At 34.3% G+C, this 24,534-nt stretch overlaps 1 protein-coding gene across 2 annotated transcripts in view; it reads left to right on the forward strand.

The window, feature by feature from the left end:
- The window catches only part of LOC148942163 (uncharacterized), a 228,966-nt gene that overhangs the window by 176,244 nt on the left and 28,188 nt on the right, over positions 1-24,534 (forward strand). For both annotated transcript variants that reach the window (XM_089102911.1, XM_089102910.1), the window contains 5 exons: positions 537-602; positions 4,429-4,560; positions 6,487-6,651; positions 13,914-14,344; positions 19,583-19,726. In XM_089102911.1, the coding sequence (XP_088959037.1) occupies positions 537-602; positions 4,429-4,560; positions 6,487-6,651; positions 13,914-14,344; positions 19,583-19,726 (938 nt within the window). The remainder of the gene's footprint in view (positions 1-536; positions 603-4,428; positions 4,561-6,486; positions 6,652-13,913; positions 14,345-19,582; positions 19,727-24,534) is intronic.

Here is a 24,534-nt window from a genome sequence, read left to right on the forward strand (position 1 = left end):
GCCCAAGTCTATGGTACTCTGAAAATTTGTTTCTAAAAAATACGTGTTTTTAATTCTTGTTCTGTTGAAAAACAGGCCAAAAGATAGATTTCAGGCACTTGGCACTGGAATTTCTCACTAACAATTTGAGTTTCAGTCATGGGATCGATCAAAACTTGAATATTTTAATTGTTATTGTTTGGGCCACTTTATACACAGAGGGAGACCCCCCTCTATTTTGCAAGGATGGTCCGAATAATGTCCTTGATTCTTATGTCTCATATTTTTTTTATTTTATTTGGGAATTGATGCCCCCCCCTCCCTGCGTGCTTAGACCAATGTCTCCTTCTGTATGATGTATTTCTGTTCTTTTCTGCTATCATTTTCAAACTGATCATAAAAGCTGTATTATGCGCCATAGACATGTTTAGAAGATATGTTAATTCGTAAACACATATGCCTCCGGCGTCTAAAAAAATTTAGTCGTGCCTCTTGCCAAAACTAGTTTAAAACCTATATAATACTTTTCTTTTATTCTGTATAATGTTTATTTTTAGCTCTGAAGGTGAAACTGATGATGAGGCGACCGATATCTCAACTGGTTGACCAAGGAATAATGCCTTGTAAGTCCTTCTTTTAAACTTTATTAATATTTATGTTATTAGTCGTCAAAATAAAGAGAGAAAAAAGCACCGTACCTTTTTTGTATTTCAAATTATGTATTCGTGCAAATTACTTCCAATCTAGTATCAAACCTTATATCTTCTAAATGGTTTTAATTTTCTTGCTGACAAGTCAGAGAGGTGCTGGACCCAGTCTCTTCATTTTTTCGTACAGAGAGAAAATCCCTGCAAGATTCTGGCTTAAACACGATGCTACATGCCTACCTTTCAGCTAAAAAGTCAATGGAGGGAAGGAGGCGGTTCAGAGTGGAACAGGTCCAATTTCGTCGTCCAAAGCATTGCATGGTTCTGGTTCATGAAACTTGTCTACCTACATGGCTCTTCCAGAAAGATTTACCATTACTGGTTGCATGGTCTCTGGGTCCAAGTTTTTTGTTTCAGCATCAGTGATTTATTCAAGTTGTCAATTTTCTTTTCTTTGTTGACATATAGCGTAATTTAGTTCCGGCCTAGGCCGGAATTAAAACCTCTTCAGGTATCCCCATAAGATCTGCCACTGATACCTGCTCCTTAAAACGGAAGACTAAGTTTCTAAAAATGCTGTCACTTTGAATCACAGTAGATAGATATATACAATAGAATCATTCCCTGTCACACCATTATACAAAGCCGGACCGAGATGCAAATGCTCCGGAGAACGTTTAAACATAAGCGACATTAGATTTTTTCACGGGTAGACAAGTCAGATTTCTCTTGAACGCGAAACTTCGCTTCACTTTTGCAACACTAAATTTTAAAGAATCTAATTTTAAATTAATTTATTCCAATACATATATAAAAATTGGTAATTAGTAGTGTAATGTTATTATTATATGTTTTTAGTAATTACAAGTAGGTTGCAAAGTCTCGAGTTGGTTTCAAAGACATTTTGAGAAAGTTTCTGCCAAAAACGTGTGAGAATATGGGCGGAGCTTTTATACGCGCCAAGACTGTAGTAGCCAAATATTAGTGAGTTGTGCTTCTACTATATATTATTTATATACAGTGCTTTGAATGAATTTGCCTCTCCCCCCCCCCCCAATAATTTTGAGAAAAAGTTATTACATACCCCATATCCCTTGAATCTCAGAATGTGGACCCCTCCTGCCCCCCCCCACCCACCAATGAAAATGCCGGGGCTACGCCCATGAGCATATACTTAGTTTTTAATAACGGCAGATGGGAAAGGACATATTATAGACCTTCAGATGTCAATATAAATCAAATAGACATCACAAATTTGATAGATTTAAAAAAAATAATGACATTAACTTACAATTTCAAGGGGACAACCTCAATGGTTCGATTTTATATAAAGTATCGCCTGGCTATATCTTGCATGTCAATATCTAGGAAACAAAATCTTGAACGAAAGGTCTTTTTAATGCTGATCTACCGTTCTGAGGAAGAAAAACATTGAAGGGGCATAAAAAAAAATAATGACATTAACTTAGTTATTAACTTAACTTTGAAATATTCAAACTAGTGCTCGGATACCATGAATATTTTTGCAGTTTACACAAGCTGCAAAGAACGCACAGGCTGATCTTTGTAAATTGAGAAAAATTTTACGAATGTTTTACCGGGATTACGAAAAATATTCAAAATTAAAGATTAAAATTATCTCTGAAAGAAGGGGACAACCTCAACGGTTCGATTTTATTCTTGCCCCAAGCTCTCTCCTGTTAATACTACATATAAAGTATCGCCTGGTTATATCTTGCATGTCAATATCTAGGAAACAAAATCTTGAACGAAAAGTCTTTTTAATGCTGATCTACCGTTCTGAGGAAGAAAAACATTGAAGGGGCATAAAAAAAACAAAAAAAATGACATTAACTTACAATTACAAGGGGACAACCTCAACGGTTCGATTTTATTCTTGCTTTTGGTAGGCAGACGCTTTATGCAAGGAGGCGCTTCTGACTTGTGAGTAATGAGTGTCCAAGGAGGACAAGTTTGTATCTGCGCTCGCGGACGGAGGGTATTTTTAGGGACTCGATGTCGGACTCATAAGATGCATAATTTGCACCGAGTATGATTTTTGTAGCACGTTTCTGCACTGTTTCAATGTCATTACTGACATATTTTCTGTTGTGCACTTGTGGGGCCCCAGGCCGGACATGCGTACTCGATGAATGACCACACATAACAAAGATATGCGTGTCCTAGTTTTATTGTACAAAAACCCTGGCGTCGCAAAGTAAGTTGCCAAGTATATTATATTGACGATGGTATTTTCGTTGTGTTGTATAATAGACCTTTCAGCAGGGATTTTTTCTTATAAATTTGATACTGTAGTGCGTCGTTTTTTAACTGTCGTATATCTAAAAGTGAAACCCTGCTAAAGAAAAAAGCAGAAATGACTAAAGACAGAATAGTTATGAATATTTTTAATTCTTTCATCTTATTTGGACCACTCTGTATTTTTTAAAATACGGGAATTGGCTATACAAGCAAAAACCAAAGTTTTTGAAAAATTCGACATCCTTTTCTTTCAAACTGTAAAAACTGTAGTGACTGTTGAGATACAATAATAAAATGTATTAACTAACTCAGACTAAAGAATGATTTTATAATTTGACTCTTCATTTATTGTTATTGTGTAATATTTAAGAATATTTTTAAAGGAGTTCGTTTCCATGATTTGTGTATAAAATCGCTTTATTTATTTCGTGTTTTAATGAGCACCCCTCACTTCCCTGTAAAATAAAATCGTAAAAGCGAAAAATAATTTAAAAATAAATTGTAAAAGCGAAAAAAAAAATTGTAGAAGCGGAAATAATTTAGCCCTCTAATTTTTTGTTAACTTGGTGTAACTGCTTTATTTGGAAAACTACGTCATCGATGCTAGAATAGTTTTAACAAAAAAAAAAAAAAATCGTTTTCCTTATCATCAGACACTCCCTGTTTTTCCTTCTCTGCCAGCTTTTTCTCTAAACCCTGCTTGACACAGTTGAGCTGCTATTACTGAAAGACTTGATCGTCGATTGATCGTTAATCGTCTGAATAGCGTATTCTTAACAAAAATAAATGTCCCAGAAATGGTCTTTGAAACTTCAAGACGAAACTCGTTGAAAGTCCAGATGTGCCATAGGCTCTTTGGTTGCATCACTATCGTTACAAGAAACACAAAACTAGTGGTATAATTTCGTCCAAATCCTAGGGGGGGGGGGGCAAGGGTGAGCCAATTTTCATAAAGCGAAAATGACAGTAAAAATTGAAAAATGAGCCATTTGCTGCCATGAAAGTACTATATAGTACTATAAAGATACTTTATTTATCCGTTTCTGTTTCTGTTGATGCTTAAATTATGCAGGCTTACCTTAGTTTTGACAAGATTTTTTAGAAACTAAGTTTCAGCTAGGGGAAGGCAAACTTGGGTCTGGGAGTAGGGAAAAACCAAGGTATGGGAGGGGCAGCCCGCCCCCCCCCCTGCCCCATAACAAAATTACGCCCTTTCCCTTAACTAAGAGCTGGTTTTAGAAAGACTGCTTTCAAGTCGAGTTTGGGCTTTAGAGTCGGAGTTGGAAGTCACGGTACATTTAAAACTTTAGAGAGTCGGCCTCTGATCCTGTTTAAATAGAAAAATTCTGGATTTAGACATTTTTGGGGGTGTGAATCCTCCTTTATAGTAATCTTACAGGCGCCCTGAGCAGTAAGTTCTTATCCTTACACAGGTGAAATGTGAAGTCAAGTTTTTTTTGTTTGCTATTTATGTTTGAAACTCATATCCTTTGGGTTCGTATAAATAAATGAGTTTTCTCATTGCCTTTTATTTGTACAGCACTGAAATCCTCCGCACAATTTCATGAGCAGCAAAAGAAATTAGAAAGAGCCAAAACTGGTGACGTTCTTAAGCACAAAATCCAACAGAGACCCGATAGAGAAGAACTTGTCAGAAAGCATATACTTGAAGGTAAAAGAAATTAGATTTTTTATTCTTTTCGGCGGAGTTGGGTCATTTCCCCTTCTTTATGCTATATCTATTTGGAAAATAACAGGTTTTGAAAACAGGTCAAAGCTCTTTCTAGCATCTTAGTGGCACCAGATAGAGAAGAATTAGTGTAAAAACATAAACTTGAAGATAAAAGAAGCTTTTTATTCTTTTTTTCAGTGAGGTTAGGATTATATCCCTTTCTGTATGTTAAATCTATTTGGAAAGTAACATAGGCTTTGAAAAAAAAGGTAAAGGGGATGTCCTTTCTTAATTTCTGGGTGTACCCCTGCTTAACACATATATAATTGTTGTACCGCGATGTTTTGGCTGTTTTTCGTTTGTATTTTGCGATTTTTATTATTATTATTATTCTTTTGTTTTATTGGGCAGTGTAGTTGAAGATCTCGCTATAAAATATGATGATTGTAATTGTGCTTTTGGTAGATGTCGACGAATGGTGGTTTCTTAGAGAAAATTTGAAACATAAAAAAAAAAATAAAAAGAAACCTGAAGATTTGATTTGCAATAGAGTGCAATGACAATAATTTGGAACCACAGACAGGCGTGGGCGAGTTGTTGATGCCTCAAGGACAACATTTTCTTAAGAGGGGGTCAATAAGTGCCGCAATCTCAACACGAAGTATTTGAGCAAGTAGTTTGAAAGTTTAGTTTTCATTCACATAATGCATAAAATATATTTCTTGCGTTTTGTTTTTGATTCCGAAACATAGTTACTGTGTATGTAGCCCTAATGAAAGTATATGCATCGTTATTTTAGCTATGGAATGCATTATTGCAAGTGATCGTATGTGTATTTGTGCGTCACATGCGTGTATAAACAGTTACAAACTTGCAATAAAGAGATGAATTTATTTGGACATATTTCAGTCAAAATTTGGATATTTTCCAAGTCTTCATTCACGTCTCGAACCTTACTCCCTTGGATTTCGAAATCTGCGTTAGTGAATAGAATATATCGACAGAAAAACTTGCATTTTTCGCACGGTATATAAATTTCAGCTTTTTTTTTTCAATTAACTTGACAGTTTTAAAAATAAGCTCAAGTTCTTGTCTCTATGCTAAATGCTGTTACTGACTGAGATGTACAATAGTTATCCAAATCAAATTCCATTTGAAAAAAGGGAAGGGAATGTTAGCGAGCCAAGTCTTGTTTTACATACTCTAACTTCATGTCTTGTTGCAATATTCTTGTTTAATTGCCAGTTTGTAGGACGTTCAAGGATTTTAAGTTTAATTTGAATTTGCAAATACCCAATTAATAAATATCCCAAATTACAAGTGCGTAATTGACATTTTTTTTAAATAAGAGAGAAAGGAGAAAAATTATATAATAAGTTTTATGCAGGGATTGCATTTGCAAAGGCGCATTTATTTCATAGGATGATAGCAACTATTGGGGAACCTCAAGTGCAAAGCAGTATTTTTGCCTGGGTGTAATTGACATCCTTCCAGTTGCAACTATGTTCATGTGAATTTGTTAAGCAAAAGACATAAATTATTCGAAAAAGGTTGTTAACCGTAGCTGATCGATTAGTGTGTTGGATAAAAATGAGGTGCTCAAAATTCCGTTTGCAAATGAAATTCAGTAATGTATTGATGACCCCTGGCTCTCTAGGTGTGACCTTCTTGGCCTTTTCGATTGCTCTTGCTTTTCCTTTGATTCCATGTCTTCTGACTCCAACTTGAAGTTAATTGAGTTTGACCCTGAAACTATAGTCAAATAGGGTTGAATAGACAAAAAAGTTTACGTCTATAGTGGTACTGAAATAAAAGTAAAGTAAAATTTCAAGCGCTTCAAAATGAGAAAAAAAAGGAGTGTGCTTGTTTTTTTTATGCCAAAGCTGTTGTATTGTAAAAATGATTTATCATTATCTTTTGTTTTAGACACAGGGAAAGTGGCCCCATCGCTAGCAGAGAAGCAACGATTACTAAAGAGAGCCAAGCTTGTTGATATATTAAATGACCAACTATCCCAGAGACCTGGGCCCCTTGAATTGATTCGAAAGAATATATTACACACCGATGAAAGCCTCGAACGTGCCGTGAAAGGTTTGTGGAACTTTTATTTTTCTTTGTTATTTATTCATGTACTCTCGTGATGTATGACCGATTTTCAGGGTGTTTGTGCTAATGTCTACTAATTTTGATGTAGTCTTAATAATGGTAATTTTATTGGGATCATGACTAGTCAAGTTGATGCATTGGCAGCGACATTTGGCCCATTTGTGTAAAAATTGCCTCAGTCTAGGAAAAGAAATAAGCTGTTAAAAAAAGTCCCCTCCCAGGTTTTGAAAAACACCTTTTTTGGTATTTCATTACAAAAAAGTAGAAAATCCCCCCCCCCCCCATATGTTTTCTTGAATTTACTAGTCAAGTGTAAACTTAATGATATCCGAACCAATTCATCAATTTAAGGTTTTTTTAATTTTTCATTATTTTTTATAAGGAAATTATGGTATTAAATTATATTTTTCATTTAATAAGCACCCCCTCCCCTCCCCACTGCCATATTGTCATGAAAATATTGTTTAAAAAGGGGAGGGCGATAGCCCCCATCTTTATTTTGAATAGTCCTTTTTAATTGTATAAAGCAAATGGCAATAAATCAGCCCTTTAATTTTCTATGCATTAAAAAAAGTTGAACTGCAGTGTAATAAATTGGGGGGGGAGTTAGAGGGGGGGGGGTCCCTCCTTATATTTAGGATAAACAGAAATCAATCTGAAGAGCCCCTCCTTGGAAAAATCGAAGAATATGAGCGTTAAAATGTACCTTTTTGTTCTTGAGGATTTTCGTCCAGAAATTCAGTTTCCTCAATAAGCACAAAACTAAGAATCTTTTAAAGTTTATGAACGAAAAGACATTAATTGGTGGATGGTGGTTAGAGGTCAAAGTCATTGTTACGATGCAAAGGGAGTTTGTATTTACAAAAAAATTGAACCAGATGCAAAAAGGATAAAAGGATAGGTCATGGGTATATCTAGGATTTTTCTTCGGGGGTGGAGTGGGGTGGGTGGAGGGTTGACAAAAAATGTACCAACAGTTTGTTTATATGTATTTTTGTCACGTTCTAACGAGTCGGATAACAATTTCGGGGAGGGGGGTCAAACACGGCCCCAACACCCCCACCTCCCTGGATACAGTCTTACTATGGTCCCTGGATACTGGATACAGGTATAAAATGATTTTGACATGGGTGGCATATTAAAGTGGAAGGGAGACCGTCGTGTTGAAACTACATCTCGTATTGGAACGTTAAAAGGGCATAACGATGGCCATCGTTTTAAAATGCTATGGGGGAGACCATCATGTCTCTAGAGAATAGAAAGTATTTACTGATTGTTCCAACTAAGTCATTTTGAATGGACTCTGGAGAGTTTTAAATCGGTTTTCCTGAACCGACGCCGTACTTGCGCGAACGGACAACAGTTACGAATTCTGATGAATTAAGCAAGAAATTATTTCTAATAATCAAAATACCCCTAAATTAGGGCATTGTTGGATAGAAACTTTATATAATCTTATAAGCATTACATAAGAAGCTGAAACATCAAAAGGACGTCATAAGTTGTTTTAATATCCATTTAGAGAATTATGTGGGATAAGCACTATAAAGAGTGACTCTTAAAGCTATAAGACCGGAATTTTTAGGTTGTGAAAATGACTATAAATTTTTTCTTCTTAAAGAACCTATTCATTGAAATCAGTTTAGTGCATGGGCTTTGAAGTCCAACTATGATTAACTTTTTTTTTAATCAGATTAAAAAATTGCTATGGTACAAAAACCACGCTACAAAAAGTCGCCGCGGTGCCTTTCGGACCTGCAACAACAAAAAATTGGGGTTGGCCAAAGAGGCTCTTAACTTTTTTTTTTTTTTTACTGAAAAAAAATGTAGAACGGAAAGGTTGCCGCCTTCTCTTTTAAATTCTGTTAAAATGATTACTATCTGGACAAAAATGATTATGCCTACTCTTGACAAAAGTGACTCAATAGAAAGATCTATTTTCAAGGTATATACCCTTGCAGATTCACATAGTAAGGACATAGCTACCCAAATCACGTTATAATGAATTTGACGCTTAGCCATTAGGAGGGGAAATAATATTCAAGAAAATGACATGGACACCATCAAAACAAATTTTGAAAGGAAAAAAAAATATTTTTGTTGAAATAGAACAAATTGTCCTCCTGCTGGATAATTTTGATCGAAAGTAATTAATGAAAACATATAGATAGAATAATTTTAGGAAAATAGTTTGTGAAGTTGCTGATGGTGTCTTTGAGAAGAACGTTAGGAACGGAGCTAGAATATTATTGAAAATACTTTATGTTTAATAGAGAGAAGGAGGGGCTTGTACAAGAATTATATGAGTGATAGATCGTACAAAAATAAGAGGAATGTAAATAAAGCGGAGAAAGCATTAAAATATGAACTATAGAGGTATGAACTGGAGGCCATGGAAAGGATATAGAAGATGCGGCGAGACCGCATAATACTAATATTGTGCTGGCATGTTAATAAATTGAGAGGGGATTGTTAATCTAGACTTGTCCCAGTAAAAATAGGAACAGGGCTGCAATTATTGATAAGGAAAGAGTTAAAGAGAGATGGGCAGAACATTTTGAAAATGTGTTAAACCGTGACAGAGTTGCAAGAAATGATGTAGAAAAGAATGAAAAAATTTGCGACACCTTCGATGCGAAAGAAGATTTGTTTTGTTAGGAAGAATTAGCGACAGTAATAACAGGAACAAAAAATAATAAGGCCCCAGGTGATGTTAGTGTGGTAAATGAGTTTTTTAAACAAGATGGATATGAAGTTAGAGATTACTAAAGATTATGAATATGATGTTTGAAAAGGGGAAGTACATTGCGAATTTATGTAAACTCTAATTAAACCACTCTATAAGAAAGGTGATAAGAGTGGATGTAGTAATTATAGAGGCAATAGCTTAGTTTCTGTAGGAAGCAAATTATTTAGTATGATGATGTTTTTTAGACTTAGGGAGGCTGTAGGTAAAGTTTCAAGAGAAGAACAGTGTAATTCTAGGAAGGGGAGAGGATGCGTCAACCAAATTTTCACTCTTAGATTAATAATTGAGAAGAGGCTGAGTCATCAAACCCCTTTAGTCCTTAGTTTTGTGGAGTATGAGCTAGTGTTAAAATAGGTTTTAAAATTAATGTTAAGAAGTCACTAAGACTAGGAATAAGTGCAGGGGAAGAGGTGATAAGGGGTAACGAGAAGATCGGCAATATGGACAGCTTCACTTACCAAGGTAGTATTATTAGTCAAGACGTTGGGTGTAATGAAGATTCAATCGTAGAATAACCAAGGCCCACGGTTTTTTTTCACAATTGAAAAAAGTTTGGAAGAGTAGGAAGATAAGTCTGCGAGTTATGATTAGAATATTGGAAGCTACAGTGATGACAATGGTCAAGAACGGTTCTGAAGCGTGGGCGCTCCGAAAAATAGAGGGGGATTTGCTATATTTTATCCAGAGAAATTGTCTGCGTGTTGTTTTGGGTACCTGACTAACTGACCGTATCTTAAAAAGTAAGTTGTTGGAAAATGCCACTCAATCCCTCTTTGTAGGGCTATAGTGGGAAAAAAGGTTGAGATGGCTAGGACACGTTCTGCAGGTGAAGGACGACGGATTGTCAAAGATCGTCCTTGTCAGCCAGCCTTCTCGGACCAAGCGAAAAGCAAGTCGTCCCCAAATGGGGTGGTAGTATGTCTTAAGGAAAGATTAAGGGAAATTGGGACCTCCCTCTAATATATATATATATATATATATATATATATATATATATATATATATATATATATATATATATATATATATTATATATATATTTTTATATATATTTATATATTTTTATTATATTTATATATTTATATATTTATATATTTATATATATTTTTATATATATTTATATATATTTATATATATATATATATATATATATATATATATATATATATATATATATATATATATATATATATATATATATATATATATATATATATATATATATATATATATATATATATATATATATATATATACGGCATCAGACTTTACACTCGCTACCGACGGTGCTGACCTCCGTTTGATGGCCCTTCAGCCAGGAAGTGCAATGGGGGTTGGGGGCCAGCCATTCTGTAATTTCGCACACCCTTTCCGCTAACCCCTCCCCCAGGTTTCTCTGGGTACACAATTAAAATTGGATTGAATCTGGCTGAGCTTACAGAGTCACGCCACTGACCCCCGTCCCGAATATATAATATAATTGGCCCATTTGTGTCTTTTCAATGCTTTCTGTAAGTTCAAAATTTATTCATTCTTATTTTTCCTTTAATTACAGTCAAGCATAGAGCTTAAATAAATAAATCAAGTTTTGATATTTCTGTTTAAGTAAATTTTTGATGCTTTGGGGGAAGACTTTGCTCCTAAGCATTTTTGTTCTTTTTGTATACTTCTGCAGATTGGACCGTTTCAGCAGAACAATGTAAATCTGACGTGAAAATTGAAACATTTCCAAAGCGGCTTTTTCTTGTAGGAGTTAAAAACCAAACAAATAAATCTTTGATATTGTTGGAAGCTACTTAATTAGTGTTTTCAGTCCGAGACGAAACCTACATACTTTCCTTGGAAATTCCACTAGAATCCATGGCATGTGGAAATTATGTTGTTTACTCTAACGGTCTGTCAGATTAAACTTGAAAATATTGAATTTATTAGAGTTTTTTTTATTGTGCAAAATGGAGGTTTATTGAAAAGGTAGAAAATGTTTTCCTCTGAATCATTTTTTGCTAATTAGTCATTATTCTTAATCATATATTTTTCTAATCTACTATTTTTCCTTTCTCTCTGTTTCTACAAAAAAAAATTTTCCTATAAGAAATTGAGGAGTATATAGATCATATTTTATAATGAAATGCAAAATATTTTATACGAAGAAAAGCAACGAATATGAATTAATAAGGGTGTGTTGGAAGATTAGGAGATTCGGTTGAATCTCCGTTTAAGGTTAAGGAAGTGTCCGTTGGAGTTTACCGGCAGTAAAAGGATGTCTTAGGACATGATATTTATCTTAAAATGGGTGTAAATAGTGAAGAAATTAAGTGGTATATGTCAGGGAGGGATAATTTTCTAACACTTGGAGAAAAAACGGACTACTTAGGGAGGGTAAGGGTAATGGATAGTCCGTACTCGTGCCCTATGTGTCGAGATTGGGGTGAGGATCTGCTTCACTTCATGGTTCTTTGTCCTGAATTAGAGGATTTAAGAAAGTAGTTATTTCCTAGCAGTTTGAGACGAAGTGAGTGGTTGATCTCATTAACGGAATCAAAAGATTATGGGACAACAAAAAAGATTTAAAAATGTATTCAATTGGGAATAAGTAATGTATATATATATATATATATATATATATATATATATATATATATATATATATATATATATATATATATATAAGGGGAGGGGGCTAAAAGAATTGTTAAATATGTGTGAGTTGTTTTCTTTGTTTGTTATTTTCTATTTTTGTAGCCAAAGCCCAGGTGGCTTTAAAGCATTATCTATCTGTCTGTTATTATTTTGTGTGCGAGTAAGTGTTTTGTTGTGTTATCAATATGTGTTTTGTGACTTATCATGCATGTTCTTGTTTTTGCTACAGTTATTTTATTATTATGCTATGGTATTGTTATTGCTAGGTATGTTTATACTATGTCCATATTTTTTTTTTTTTTTTTTGCCATGGTCCGAAGAAGCTTTTATGACAATTATTATCTATCTATCAAACTATTTGTATCTTTGAATTAATATATTATCAGCAATACGAAAAAAAAAAGTTTTAGTGTTATCAGCTGCTAAGTGGCTATTGCTTTGAAGACCATCTAAAAAGCACCATGCTAAAATATACTTGTTGCTGAAAAAAATAATATTTGCCATTTATTGCAAAAAAAAAATACTGGTTTTGATTTTGGTGCACCAATTGCTTAGTCGACCTAGTCGAAAAAAAAAAATGCTAGTTTTGATTTTGGTGCGCCAATTGCTTAGTCGACAGATAGTGTCCTCTAAAAATATTTGTTTGTGCTACGGTAAATGAACGTTTAATTTTTTGGGAACACTTCTGACTGTTGCTAATTTTACAGTCAATTTAGTGCTTTCGCGCTAATACAAAGAGATGTTGTTTTTTTTTTTTATTTTAATTTAAGTCTCAAAGATTTCAAGTCTAAACTCTATATATATATTTTTTTAAATCATACAAAATCCTACGTTATTTTTATATTCCCTAAAATTATATTCAATCATAAACCCCATACAAGAGATGCTATAAGGGGAATAGCGGAAAATTGATGATGTTTTCTAAGATCCTTAGTTAATTAAGATAATAGTCTCATTTTTCCAGCCCCATATAGGCGCGGAAAAGCTTATATTGAAACTTCATATTAGTAACTTTTGACCATAAGTTTAGCCATTTGTGTATTATTAAGCTTTGATTAAACAGGCATATGTACGTGAAAGGTAAATAAAAATCGTTTTCCTTAGTTTTCCCTTCTTCAAGTCTTCAAGCCATCTTCAAGGTTTAGATAAAACGAAAGCATGGCAGCTCATAGAAATACTAACTTTGACAATAGTTAGTATTAAGAATTTATATTAATTCAAGTATTGATTACGTTCTTGCGCATAGGATGAAACTGACAATGAGTAAACTTAAACTGAAAAATTGCACTAAATGAATTTGCGATTCACAGTTAAGGTATACTGTTCAAGTAGTCTTTGCACTGCATTTTTGCATTGGGTGTAGACGACATCCAAGATATTCACAATTATAGTGAATCTTGCAATCAGCATTAAGTGGAACTTAGATGGAAGAGTCATTCTGATACTAAGCAATTATTTTTCGCCAAAGGTTTCTTGGGGCGCATAAGTTATGTCCAGAGGTATCAATTCACGAACATATATGGGAGGGGGGAGAGTGTATTTTTCAATGTCTGGGGGGGGGGGGTAAATTATATTTTTCAAAATGGGAGGTGTTGGCAAATTTGTTGTTTTTTACGTTTTTCAACTAAAAAAAAAACTGAAAGAATATTGCCAATAAGTGCAATAAGTCGACGAATATTGGTAATAAGTGCAAAAGAAAAATCTGAGTGATTACTTTTTAGCATTGTTCTATAGACGAGCCAACAGGCCATGACTTGTATTCACTTTCGCAGAAAATTCATTGTCAGGTACTATATAAATTGTCCTGATGTTACAAACAGTTTTAACGTGTATGTTGAAAGATTTTCTTTTCTTACAGAGGGCCAGGTACCATTTCGGCCTGTTTCCGAAGCGCATGCCAAACCGCCGGCCCACCCTTCCATGTACATAACATTAGATGATGACAATTCCAGTGACGTACCCGCATCGCCCGCTCAAAACGACATTCCACCCTCACCGAGTCTGAGTAGCTTAAGCCCATTGAGTAGCTCAGCCACGCCCCCACATCAGAGTCTCATCTTCCCGGATGTAGATTTAACCAGCTTATTCCCGAATGGTTCTCGATTGACGAATATTGGCAGTAATCTTTTGATTTCTCCTAGTCTTTCAGGGCCACCGGTGCCCCCGCCTTTGCCGAGCTATCCTGTTTTACCTTCTCAAAAGTCTGAACCTGGTAAAGACAAGCAAAAAAAGAAATCCAGTAAACCAAAAGCGTCGGTCAAAAAAGCAATCAAATTCCATGAATATAAGGTAGCTAGTTTTTTTTTTTTTTTTTTTTTTTTTTTTTTTTTTTTGTATGTAATTCAATAAGTTACTTTGACATGAGTATTCTTATTAAGACCATGTATTATCAAAAGTCATTAAGTGCTCAAAACTGGTTTTGGTTCATTAAGCTTCGAACTCACTATTTAGTATTCCCTTTAGAACAAAAGTATTAGTCTATATATACATATAAGATATATATATATATATATATATATATATATATATATATATATATATATATATATATATATATATATATATATATATATCAAGGAGGCACACTTGTGCCTCTATAAAGAGGCGACCCACCACAATGTTAAGCGATTTCAGGTCCTAGAGGTCGCCGAGAGACGGCGGGAATCGAATTTTGTAGCCCAAGCTTAAACTAAGAAACGTGCAAAATTTCATCCTCCTCCGACATTATCTTCATGGGGTAAACTGGGCCGGAAGTTTCGACCCACCCACCACATCTCCCCATTAACGTTGTTCGATTGGGCTTAAAATTAGAGGGTAAGCTTTACTAGGACCCAGGAGCTTATCCTCGAAATTATCAGCTCATCAGCTCATCAGCTCAATCCGATCACTCCTTCCCTGTTTTCAAAAAACCAAATATAGCCACTTAAAATTCATCATCATTTCTTTTCTTTTTTTTCTTAGCCACGCCTACAGGCCACAGTTGGCAACTGATCCGGTTGAATGAGGACTCATTCGAAGCAGAATTCGACCTGTTAGGGCCTTTTGATATTTTCAGACCGAAAAAATTATCCCCCGAATTTACATTTACGAAAAACCTCGTTTACCTATAAGAACCCGCTATAAGCCGGCTAGCCCGCGAAAACACGGGCTCGCTTTCCTATAAGAGTCCGCAAGCAATTTCCAGTCCTAGCGGTTACAGAGAGACAGCGGTAATCGCATTTTGTAGCCCAAGATCAAACTAAGAAACTTGCAAAATTTCACCCCCCTCCGACTTTATCAAGGAGGCACACTTGTGCCTCTATAAAGAGGCGACCCACCACAATGTTAAGTGATTTCAGGTCCTAGAGGCCGCAGAGAGACAGTGGTGATCGCATTTTGTAGCCCAAGCTCAAACTAAGAAATGTGCAAAATTTCATCCTCCTCCAACTTTGTCTTCATGGGGTAAACTGGGCCAGAAGTTTCGACCCTCCCACCACAGCCCCCCTTTAACGTTGTCTGATTGAGCTGAAACTTAGAGGCTAAGCTTTCCTAGGGTCCGAGAACTTGTCCTTGAAATTTCAGCTCAATCCGATCACTCCTTCCTTGTTTTCAAAAAACCAAATATAGCCACTTAAAATTCATTTCTCTTTTTTTTATGTTATCCACGCCTACAGGCCACAGTTGGGAACTGATCCGGGTGAATGAGGACTCATTCGATGCAAAATTTGACCTTTTAGGGCCTTTTGATATTTTCAGACCGAAAAAATTATCCCCCGAATTTACATTTACGAAAAACCTCGTTTTCCTATAATAGCCCATGTTAATTTTTCCCACCACAACCCCCCTTTAACATTGTCTGATCGGGCTGAAATTTAGAGGATAACTTTTCCTGGGGCTTGGAAGCATATCCTCGAAATTTCAGCTCAATCTGGTCACTCCTTCCCTGTTTTCCAAAAACCAAATATCAAGTTTTATGGGGATTTGCTTGCTTTAAAAAATAGATTCACTTTACTAAAAAACAATTATAATTGTGTCTGTTTAGTGCAGCGGTCGAGACTATTGACTGTCAGTCGGAAATCCCGGGTTCGATTCACCGTTAAAGCTAATTTTTTATATACTGAACTTAACTTTTAAAAAAGAAACTCAGTTTCTTTTTTAAATTATTTGAAAAAAATTACGTTTTCTAAAGAGTTAAAGAGGCTGAATTACAAGGTCGACCCTTAAAAGTTACAGGGATTAGATGGCACAGTTGGGGGCTAGCAGCTAACAGTTAGTCAAGCAATAATAAGTAATAAACTGTGCAAAAACGTGCGGAAATTATTTGAAAAAAAACTACGTTTTCTAAAGAGCTAAAGAGGCTGAGTTAGAAGGTCGAACCTTAAAACGTACAGGGATTAGGAGGCACAGTTGGGGGGCTGCCGCCCCCAAACCCCGCTTTCGCAGCCTTTAAATAAAAAAAGAAACTTTTTTTAAACTGAAAGTAAGGAGCGACATTAAATCTTAAAACGAACAGAAATTATTCCGTATATGAAAGGGGCTGTGCCCTCCTCAACGCCTTGCTCTTTACGCTAAAGTTTGACTTTGTCACAACTCTTTTTTTTAAACAATAAAAACTTTAGCGTAAAGAGCGAGGCGTTGAGGAGGGCACAGCCCCTTTCATATACGGAATAGTTTCTGTTCGTGTTAAGTTTTAATGTCGCTCCTTACTTTCAGTTTAAAAAAACTTTTTTTTTTTATTTAAAGGCTGCGAAAGCGGGGGTTTGAGGGTGGCAGGCCCCAACTGTGCCTCCTAATCCCTGTACGTTTTAAGGTTCGACCTTGTAACTCAGCCTCTTTAACTCTTTAGAAAACGTAGTTTTTTAAAATAATATATATATATATATATATATATATATATATATATATATATATATATATATATATATATATATATATATATATATATATATATATATATATATATATATATATATATATATATATATATATATATATATATATATATATATATATATATATATATATATATATATATATTGCAGTAAACTGCCAAACCAGTTAAATAATCAAATCCCTAAATTTTTTCTTCAGGACCCCAGGAGTGAGCAAATTTAAAATGTGGTTGACTGGTGAATTTTTGCATATTTGAAATCAGCATGAAAAGTGGATTGTTTTTATATAGGTTAATTTAGACCTTATTTTGGCTTTAGAATCCATTCTTGAAAGTTTCATTCAATGAGATTAAATTATTTTGGAGTTGTTGTCATGTTGTTGTCAAGTTGCTGGGTCTGGATCAAAAACTTTGGTATTAGGTCAACTCATTGGCTACGTCATCTTGATCAACATGAACATTGTGTTTTAATGAAAACTTAAAGTACGATTTATCGCCTTTTTCATATTGTCTGAGATATCAGGCTAGATTTTCAGAAATAAGTGATTGCTGTAAATTTGCGGGCAAATTCATTTCGTTGATTTTTTTTTGGGGGGGGGGATTAAAACCGTATTGCAAGTTAAATTTTGTGAAAATTTTGCTTGAAAATCTAGTAAGACAAGTCTAAACCTTTACAAGAAGCTGGATTTCTTTGAATTTGAGGTGGCCCAGCTGCTGCCCTCTAAATGCATCAATATGTTTCATGTGGAAGTTATATGTTGAGTCACGGCCATCTGAACGAATGTTCCCAGTGTGCAATTTTCTTCAAAATCAAGGCAGTCCCTGCATTTTTTATTTTACTTTTAATATTTTCTTTGTTAAATTTGATTTTCCATCTTAATGGATGGGCTCTGCTGGATCAAATTCGTCGAGTCGAATCTACTTTTTATCTACTTTTTTGTCTCACCTTTTTAGTTTCTTTCTTCTTCTTCTATTTCAAATATTGTGTGCACGCACAGGCAATTATCTCTCTGAACCAAGTAACTTTGTTTAAGACACGATGTACATACATTGAAAACGCTCTAGAGGCTAACGTGATTGAGGTAGTATATTATCATTGGAGTCGTTTTGAGGGAGGAGACAAGGGGGGAAGCTGCCTCCTAATAGTTCGGAAAAAAAATATTATATAGTCCATGCGCATTGACTATCCCGACTATCCCCCCCCCCCCAATAAAAGAGGTCCCCCTTGTCCCCTCCCTCCAATAAAAATACTGGAGCTATGCCCCTGTATACTATGGTATTTAGGGGATTTGCGTGTAATACAATTTATGAGCCAGATGAACTAATCGTAACACACGAATGTAGAGCTAATTTGCTTCGAAAGCATCTATTGTGTTTCGCTCGTAACCAGAAAATCACATTATTGACAGTCCCTCATCGTTTTTTTTTTTTTTTTTCAAATAAAAAAAAAAAAAAGTTAAGTGAATGAACCACTCCGCTAAAAACCGTTCCATTTTCATTTTCAACATGAATGAATCGTACCGCTAAAAACCGTTTCATTTTCTGCTTCTCGGGTCTGTAGATTTTGTTGGCGATGTTCTTTATTATTATTATTATTATTTTTATTTAAATTAGAAGGTTTTTGTTAGTGATGACGCTAATTATCGTGTATTTTAACATAATTACTTTTTACTACTGCCAACTTTACAAGTCCATACAATTGAAACTCTCATGGTTTATGATGTTTAAAAGAAGGTGTTCCTATGTTACTTTGAGTAAAGCGGAATGTTCCCAAGCCGAACGTACGAATAGAAATCCGACGCTTCTCATATTTAAAGGAATACCACGTGAATAAAGAAAGAACAAAAAATGATGATAAAAAACTATTTCCGTCATGGTAAACTAATATTTGGCGTTCTAGACTCAAAAGGTTTCGAGGAAAATTTGACCAAGTCCATCTAAACAACTATTGGAGGAAATTTTAAAAAGTAAATTCAGAACTGGTTTTGATTTAAATGCACCAATCATCTTAAGATCAAATTTTCTTTAGAACTTCTCAAGTTCGCTTATATGCTCGAGAAAATCGTACGTTCATTTTAGAATAAATTTGATTGAATGGATGATTTTTTTTCTTTAATGACAGAAAGGTTGCTATTCGGTCTTAGTTCCTGTTTTTAAATGGTCTCCTTGTAGCTGTATAAAGTCGAGAGTCGTCCGAATATTTCGACGCTAGAACTTCATAAAATTTGAAAGTTGACTTGGCCAGATTTGCTTCTGAAAGCTTCAGTTATGAGTAACCTATGGTTGCTTCTATACTTTCTGGAAGCAGGTCATCGCCGAATGGGATGGAAAGAAGTCAAAAGAAGGGGCCAAAGGGAGGAAATTGGAGCTTCATGGAAGGAGGCAAAGACTAAAGCTTTGAATTGATGTGGAGGAGCGGCGTGTGCAGCTATGTTGGCCTCAGGCCGGTTGGTATTGTACTGAGTTGTCGGTAGAGGTAGTGGTATCTCAAGAAGAAATGGCAAAATAGTTTTTGAATAACTTTGATTATAATTTCAGTGTCTGATAGACTCAATATAATTCGGCGAAAACGTTTTTTTTGTCTAATACATTGGTTCCTTCACTGCACTTCTACAAGTAATAAGTATTTTTCAATCATTATCTATTTCTACTTTTAGGGACCGACACAAAAAGGTGGTGCAAATAATTCAAATACTGAGTCGAGTATAGAATCCTCATTTGTTCCTTATGAAAATCCGTATGAATTACTCCTACAACAACAACAATTAATACTGCAACTTCAGATCGATCAAAGGAATAAGGTAGCCCTTTTTCGTTTCTTTAGTAGGTACGCCTAGATGCGTACTGAACATGGGACGTTTTTTTAATTGTACCCCTTAGGTCACTGTTAGGTCATTTTAAAAATTTGTTGCTGACGCATAGGATGATTGAAACTAAACAAAGACAAATACTTATATGGATTAAATTTATTGCAGTGTTTGAAATAAATTCTTTTAGAGTTTACTGCGTTTTAGAATTTTGCTACCCAAATTCAGGCAAGAACTGATATTTACGATGGATGAAGGCCCGATTTTTCCAGTGAAGGGAGTGGAGAAAGATGACAAAAGATAAAGTTTTTGCCAGAGCAAAAGTTGGTTGACTTGACTTTTTACTCAGTTTTGTATATATAATACTTGTTTATTATGTAGGCTACATGAACCATTTTTATGTTTATAGTTATTCGTTTAATCTATTCAGTCTGCTAATAATCCGTTTATTATTTCTAAATATTATATATTCTGAGTTTATATTGCATTTTGTTTTGTTTATTCTAAATTTTTGTTCTGAATTATTATTTCTAAATTTTCACATCCGACTATTAATTTTATAAGGTTAGTACCATTCAGTTGAAGATTATATTAGCCAACCCTTTTACCCCTTTTTAAGTTGATAATTTTCTCGTCAAGAAGCTAGTTTTATGTTCATGAGAACTGAAAGTTTAAATTCAATTTTTAACGCCACATGGCGTTCGTGATAATTCGTTTCGACACTAGAGCCAGTTTCCATGCTTATATGTTTACAATACCCTTTGTTATACCTTACAACAGGGGTTACAAGGCTCTTAACAGTAAGCGGTAAACGAAAAAAAAACCATTTCCATTGTAGGTAAGAAAAAGATTTTTTATTAGGGCTCACCCTGGACGTAAAAATGCTTAAATTGGGGGGGGGGGGGTTTACCAAATTTTTATCCAGTTTGGCGGCCTATATATGAAAGCCTCAAAAAAGGAGTAAAGGAAAAAAGTATGGACGCCGAATAATCACATAATCGAGCCGAAATTAGGCTATGTCGTTTTTATGGCATGTACTTGCCCAATAGTCTGTTTCACAGATCTTAGGGGATGGTCCTAAAAAAAAAAAAAATTCTATAACACTAAATACAAATTAAAATTTTCCGGTGAGAGTAAACGAAATCGAAGCAAAATATTTCTTCTCCCTTTTCTCGGATTTCTTTCTCTGTAAAAGTACTTTTTTTCAATGTCAATATTCTTCTTAGTATAATTTTTATCTTTGTATCCGAAATTTTGTAGTTTTGTCATTTTCTGCTTCTTCTCGAAGACATCTGTCTGTCCTAACTACTTGGAATTTATTGAAAAGTCCTCATTTTAGCCTTAATTTGACTGTTTTTTTTTTCTCTCTTTTGTTTTTCGCACTTTTGTCATTTTTAGAAAATATGTGGGAAACATGTAACACTTGCTCAAGAAGCTAGTTAATGAAATCGTTAAGACTTGAAATTATAAATCAATCCCACGTAGTGTGTAGGAGAAGGAGTATGCGTAGATGTCGGCCTCAGGTGGCTTGTTGCTATGAGTTGTTAGCAGTTGTAGTTGTAGTATAAATTAACCTCATCAGAACTGTGTGGTAGATTTTTCTGCCCTCTCGTTTGTTGCTAACGATTTGAATGCTGCTGATGAGTTCAGAGGCCAGTTTTACCAAGCCCATAGAGGAAATAGTTTGTCAAATTCAAAAAGTAGATCTCGCTGGTTTTTATTAATATTTCCTGTTTTCTAAGTATGGAACTCGAGTTTGCCTTTAAATCACTATTTAGTTTAGAGGGCTGTTTTATTTTCGTTTTTTGTCGCTTGGTGGTATTAACCCTTGTTTTTATGTAGTGCGGTTCTGTATGTGTAAGGTTAAGAGTCAACCAAGTTTTTTGACGGTTAAGCGTCAGAAAGGCTATAATTAGACTTTGTCCGATCGTCCTGGGAAATTTTCAGTTGGGGGTGACTGTTTCAGGTTTTGATGCTTTGTAAACGCAAATGTGGACATAAAAGAATCTAGGGTAGAAAGAACGGAATCTCGTCTGAAAGCAGTAGACGGGTCCACCGAGTGTGAAAAGTGAGTCCCCCTTGCGGATACTCTTATATTACAAAGTCACGTGATCATCTCACCTCATGTATTGAATGATTTCTGTTTTTGTTTTTTTTTCTTTTTTGTGATGTAAAATGAATCTCAAGTAAAAATCAATTTGATAAAACTTTATGATAGTGCAAATAATCCAAAATATGGAAAATGATAGTAATACCCTGAAATGCTAGAGACTGGCAAGAAATTGATAAATATGATACCCATATATGATATCTATAAACAGATAACTATGAATAGGTAACTTTTTTGCAGATGAACCCTCAACTATTATCTAAAGGTACAAAACCCTATGGCTTTATAATATTGAAATGTTTTCGTCTATTACCAAATTGCAAAAAATTCTGATCAAATATAATTAGTTGAATAATTACCATTTTCTTGCCTCTTGGTGAATTTTGTGTTAAATATCTAACTTCGAATAATCAACCGTGTTGCCAACTATTGCCAACAGCCAACAATTGTTAACAATAAATTGTAGCTGACGGGGGGGGGGATATCTGTTGATTGAAATAGCAACAGTTTCTATGGTAATTGCGGCTCGGATCGTCTTTTGTTTACGAATTCTTAGTGTTCATTTGAGAAATATTTAGATTGCTTCTTTGACTTCTTTTGTTATTTATTATTTCCGTTACCGGAAAAAAACTAAAAGCATTTCTAAATATGCCGTGTTGCCAACTAAATTAAAATTGTTAATTAGAGACTTGACACTTAGAAGCCATCATATACTATATGTTTGGCAATGTCGCAAAAAAACAATAAAAAAACCTTGTTTGATTTCCTTGTTTAAGTGTATTCGTTTGCGATTGAGTATTAGTAAATTTTCAACAGGGCTGTCGACAGGTGTGGGGGGGGGGGCAGTTTTACAGGAATTGTACTCAAAGGGAGCTGCAGTTTGGTCTTTGACAGGGTATATAATTCGGAGGAATTCAAACGAAGAAAAGTTTGCCATTCTTAAGAGTGGAATTATAAATCATACTTATCTCATAGCAAAATAACTGAAGTTAGTTCAGTTACCAGCTTTTTTGTGATTTTATTTAGAAATCAATAGATTTTCAATGCTATTTCTAATAAAATAATAAAATGTTGTCACAAACCAAAATTTTACTTACGATTTGTACTATTTTTACAGTATAGTTTGTTGTAAAATTAATATATTTAAAATTTGTATTGAATTTACGAAATAAATTGTTGTAAATCTATCAGTTTTGCCAAATTTTGCCTTTTTCCACGATTATTTTGAATACTATAAGGAAAACTAATTTGATTTCTTGTTTTGTATTTTTTTTAAATTAGTGATAAATCTGTTTTACTAAGTTTATTGTAAGATTAGATACTGTCAGGAAGTTTAATCTCCACTAAAAGTTTTTTTATGTAAAATTACTACACACATTTTGTTTACAATGTATGATAAGTAATTCTACGATTATAAACTTAGTCAAATCTGCTATTCTTAAGCTTTCCTCTGAAACTTTTTACTTTCTGCACTTAGATGTGTTTTCTGCTTTATCTGCCCCTATCCAGAACGTACGAGGGTGTATTAAAGGAATTGCTAAACTGAGTGCAGACTAATAGCCAAATATATCAAAGCCTTGTATCAAAAACTCTGTATAGCTAATTGAATTTTAGAATAGATTTAGAAAGAATGGCCTTAATAGGGAGAAAATATCAAAGCAAGGGCGCTTCCAAAATGTTAAACCAGGTTATATTTCGCAAATTTTTTGTGTCCAGATAATTTTACCATTATTAAGAGTGTTTTGGTGGCCTCTCCCTCCCCACAAAAAATGATTGAGTGTTATTTGTGCTTTGCTGAAACAAAAGGTTTAGATTAAAAAAAAAAAAATTGCTAACTCAATCGATTTTCTATTTGTTGGAAATAAATTGATTTAATTGATAAATTGTCTCAGGGCGGATGAAAATTGGAAATTTAATGCGTATTAGATTACTAAAACTAAACTGACTGTTTAAAAAAATGTCTTGTTAGTGTGATTAGTTATTAATTTTATATAATAAAATAATTATTAATTTTATATATTACTTCTATTAATTTTATAATCAAAGGGGAAATTGTTTAAAAACATATTTTTTGTTGTCAATAAAGCGCAAATACTGTTCAACCATCTGCAGGGTTTCAGCAGTGCAGCAGCCCACGTATTTGTGATGATTCCTGTTTTTGAGTCTGCTTCTCGTTTCATAGTAATGTCGGTGCTTTTTAGATTTTTTTTTATTTATTTATAGTAATTTTTGATAATGGTAATTTTTACAATTTTGAATTTATTGTAATTTGTGAATTGTTTTAAGTTCTGAATCTGATCGTCAGTTTTCCTAGAAAACCCTAGCTTTTTAAAATTTAGTTTGTGTTAGTTTTTTAGTTGCTATTGTTTTGTATGTATTAATAGAAGTAATACTGACTATTAATAGCATTGATAATAGCAACGAATTGTAATTACTAATTGAAACTTGGTAGTAGTAGTAGCAGTAACTATAGAAGGAGCTGTTGCAGTAAAAGTCTTTGTTCAAACTATTGTTGTAGGATCAGTAGCATCAGGAAAAGGCGGGCTGTAGAAGTAGTCACAGTTTGAGTAAGAGCGGGTAGCTATGGTAGGAGTAGTCGCAGGGATTTTCGCTTTGGTCATAACTAAACCTTATTTGGGGAAAAATGTACCAACCATGTTTTGGCTGTTTACTTCTATATTGAAAAATTAGC

This window comes from Artemia sp. Qi Xiang Cuo, chromosome 17, assembly GCF_049724085.1.
Source record: "Artemia sp. Qi Xiang Cuo chromosome 17, ASM4972408v1, whole genome shotgun sequence".
Lineage (NCBI taxonomy): Eukaryota > Metazoa > Arthropoda > Branchiopoda > Anostraca > Artemiidae > Artemia > Artemia sp. Qi Xiang Cuo.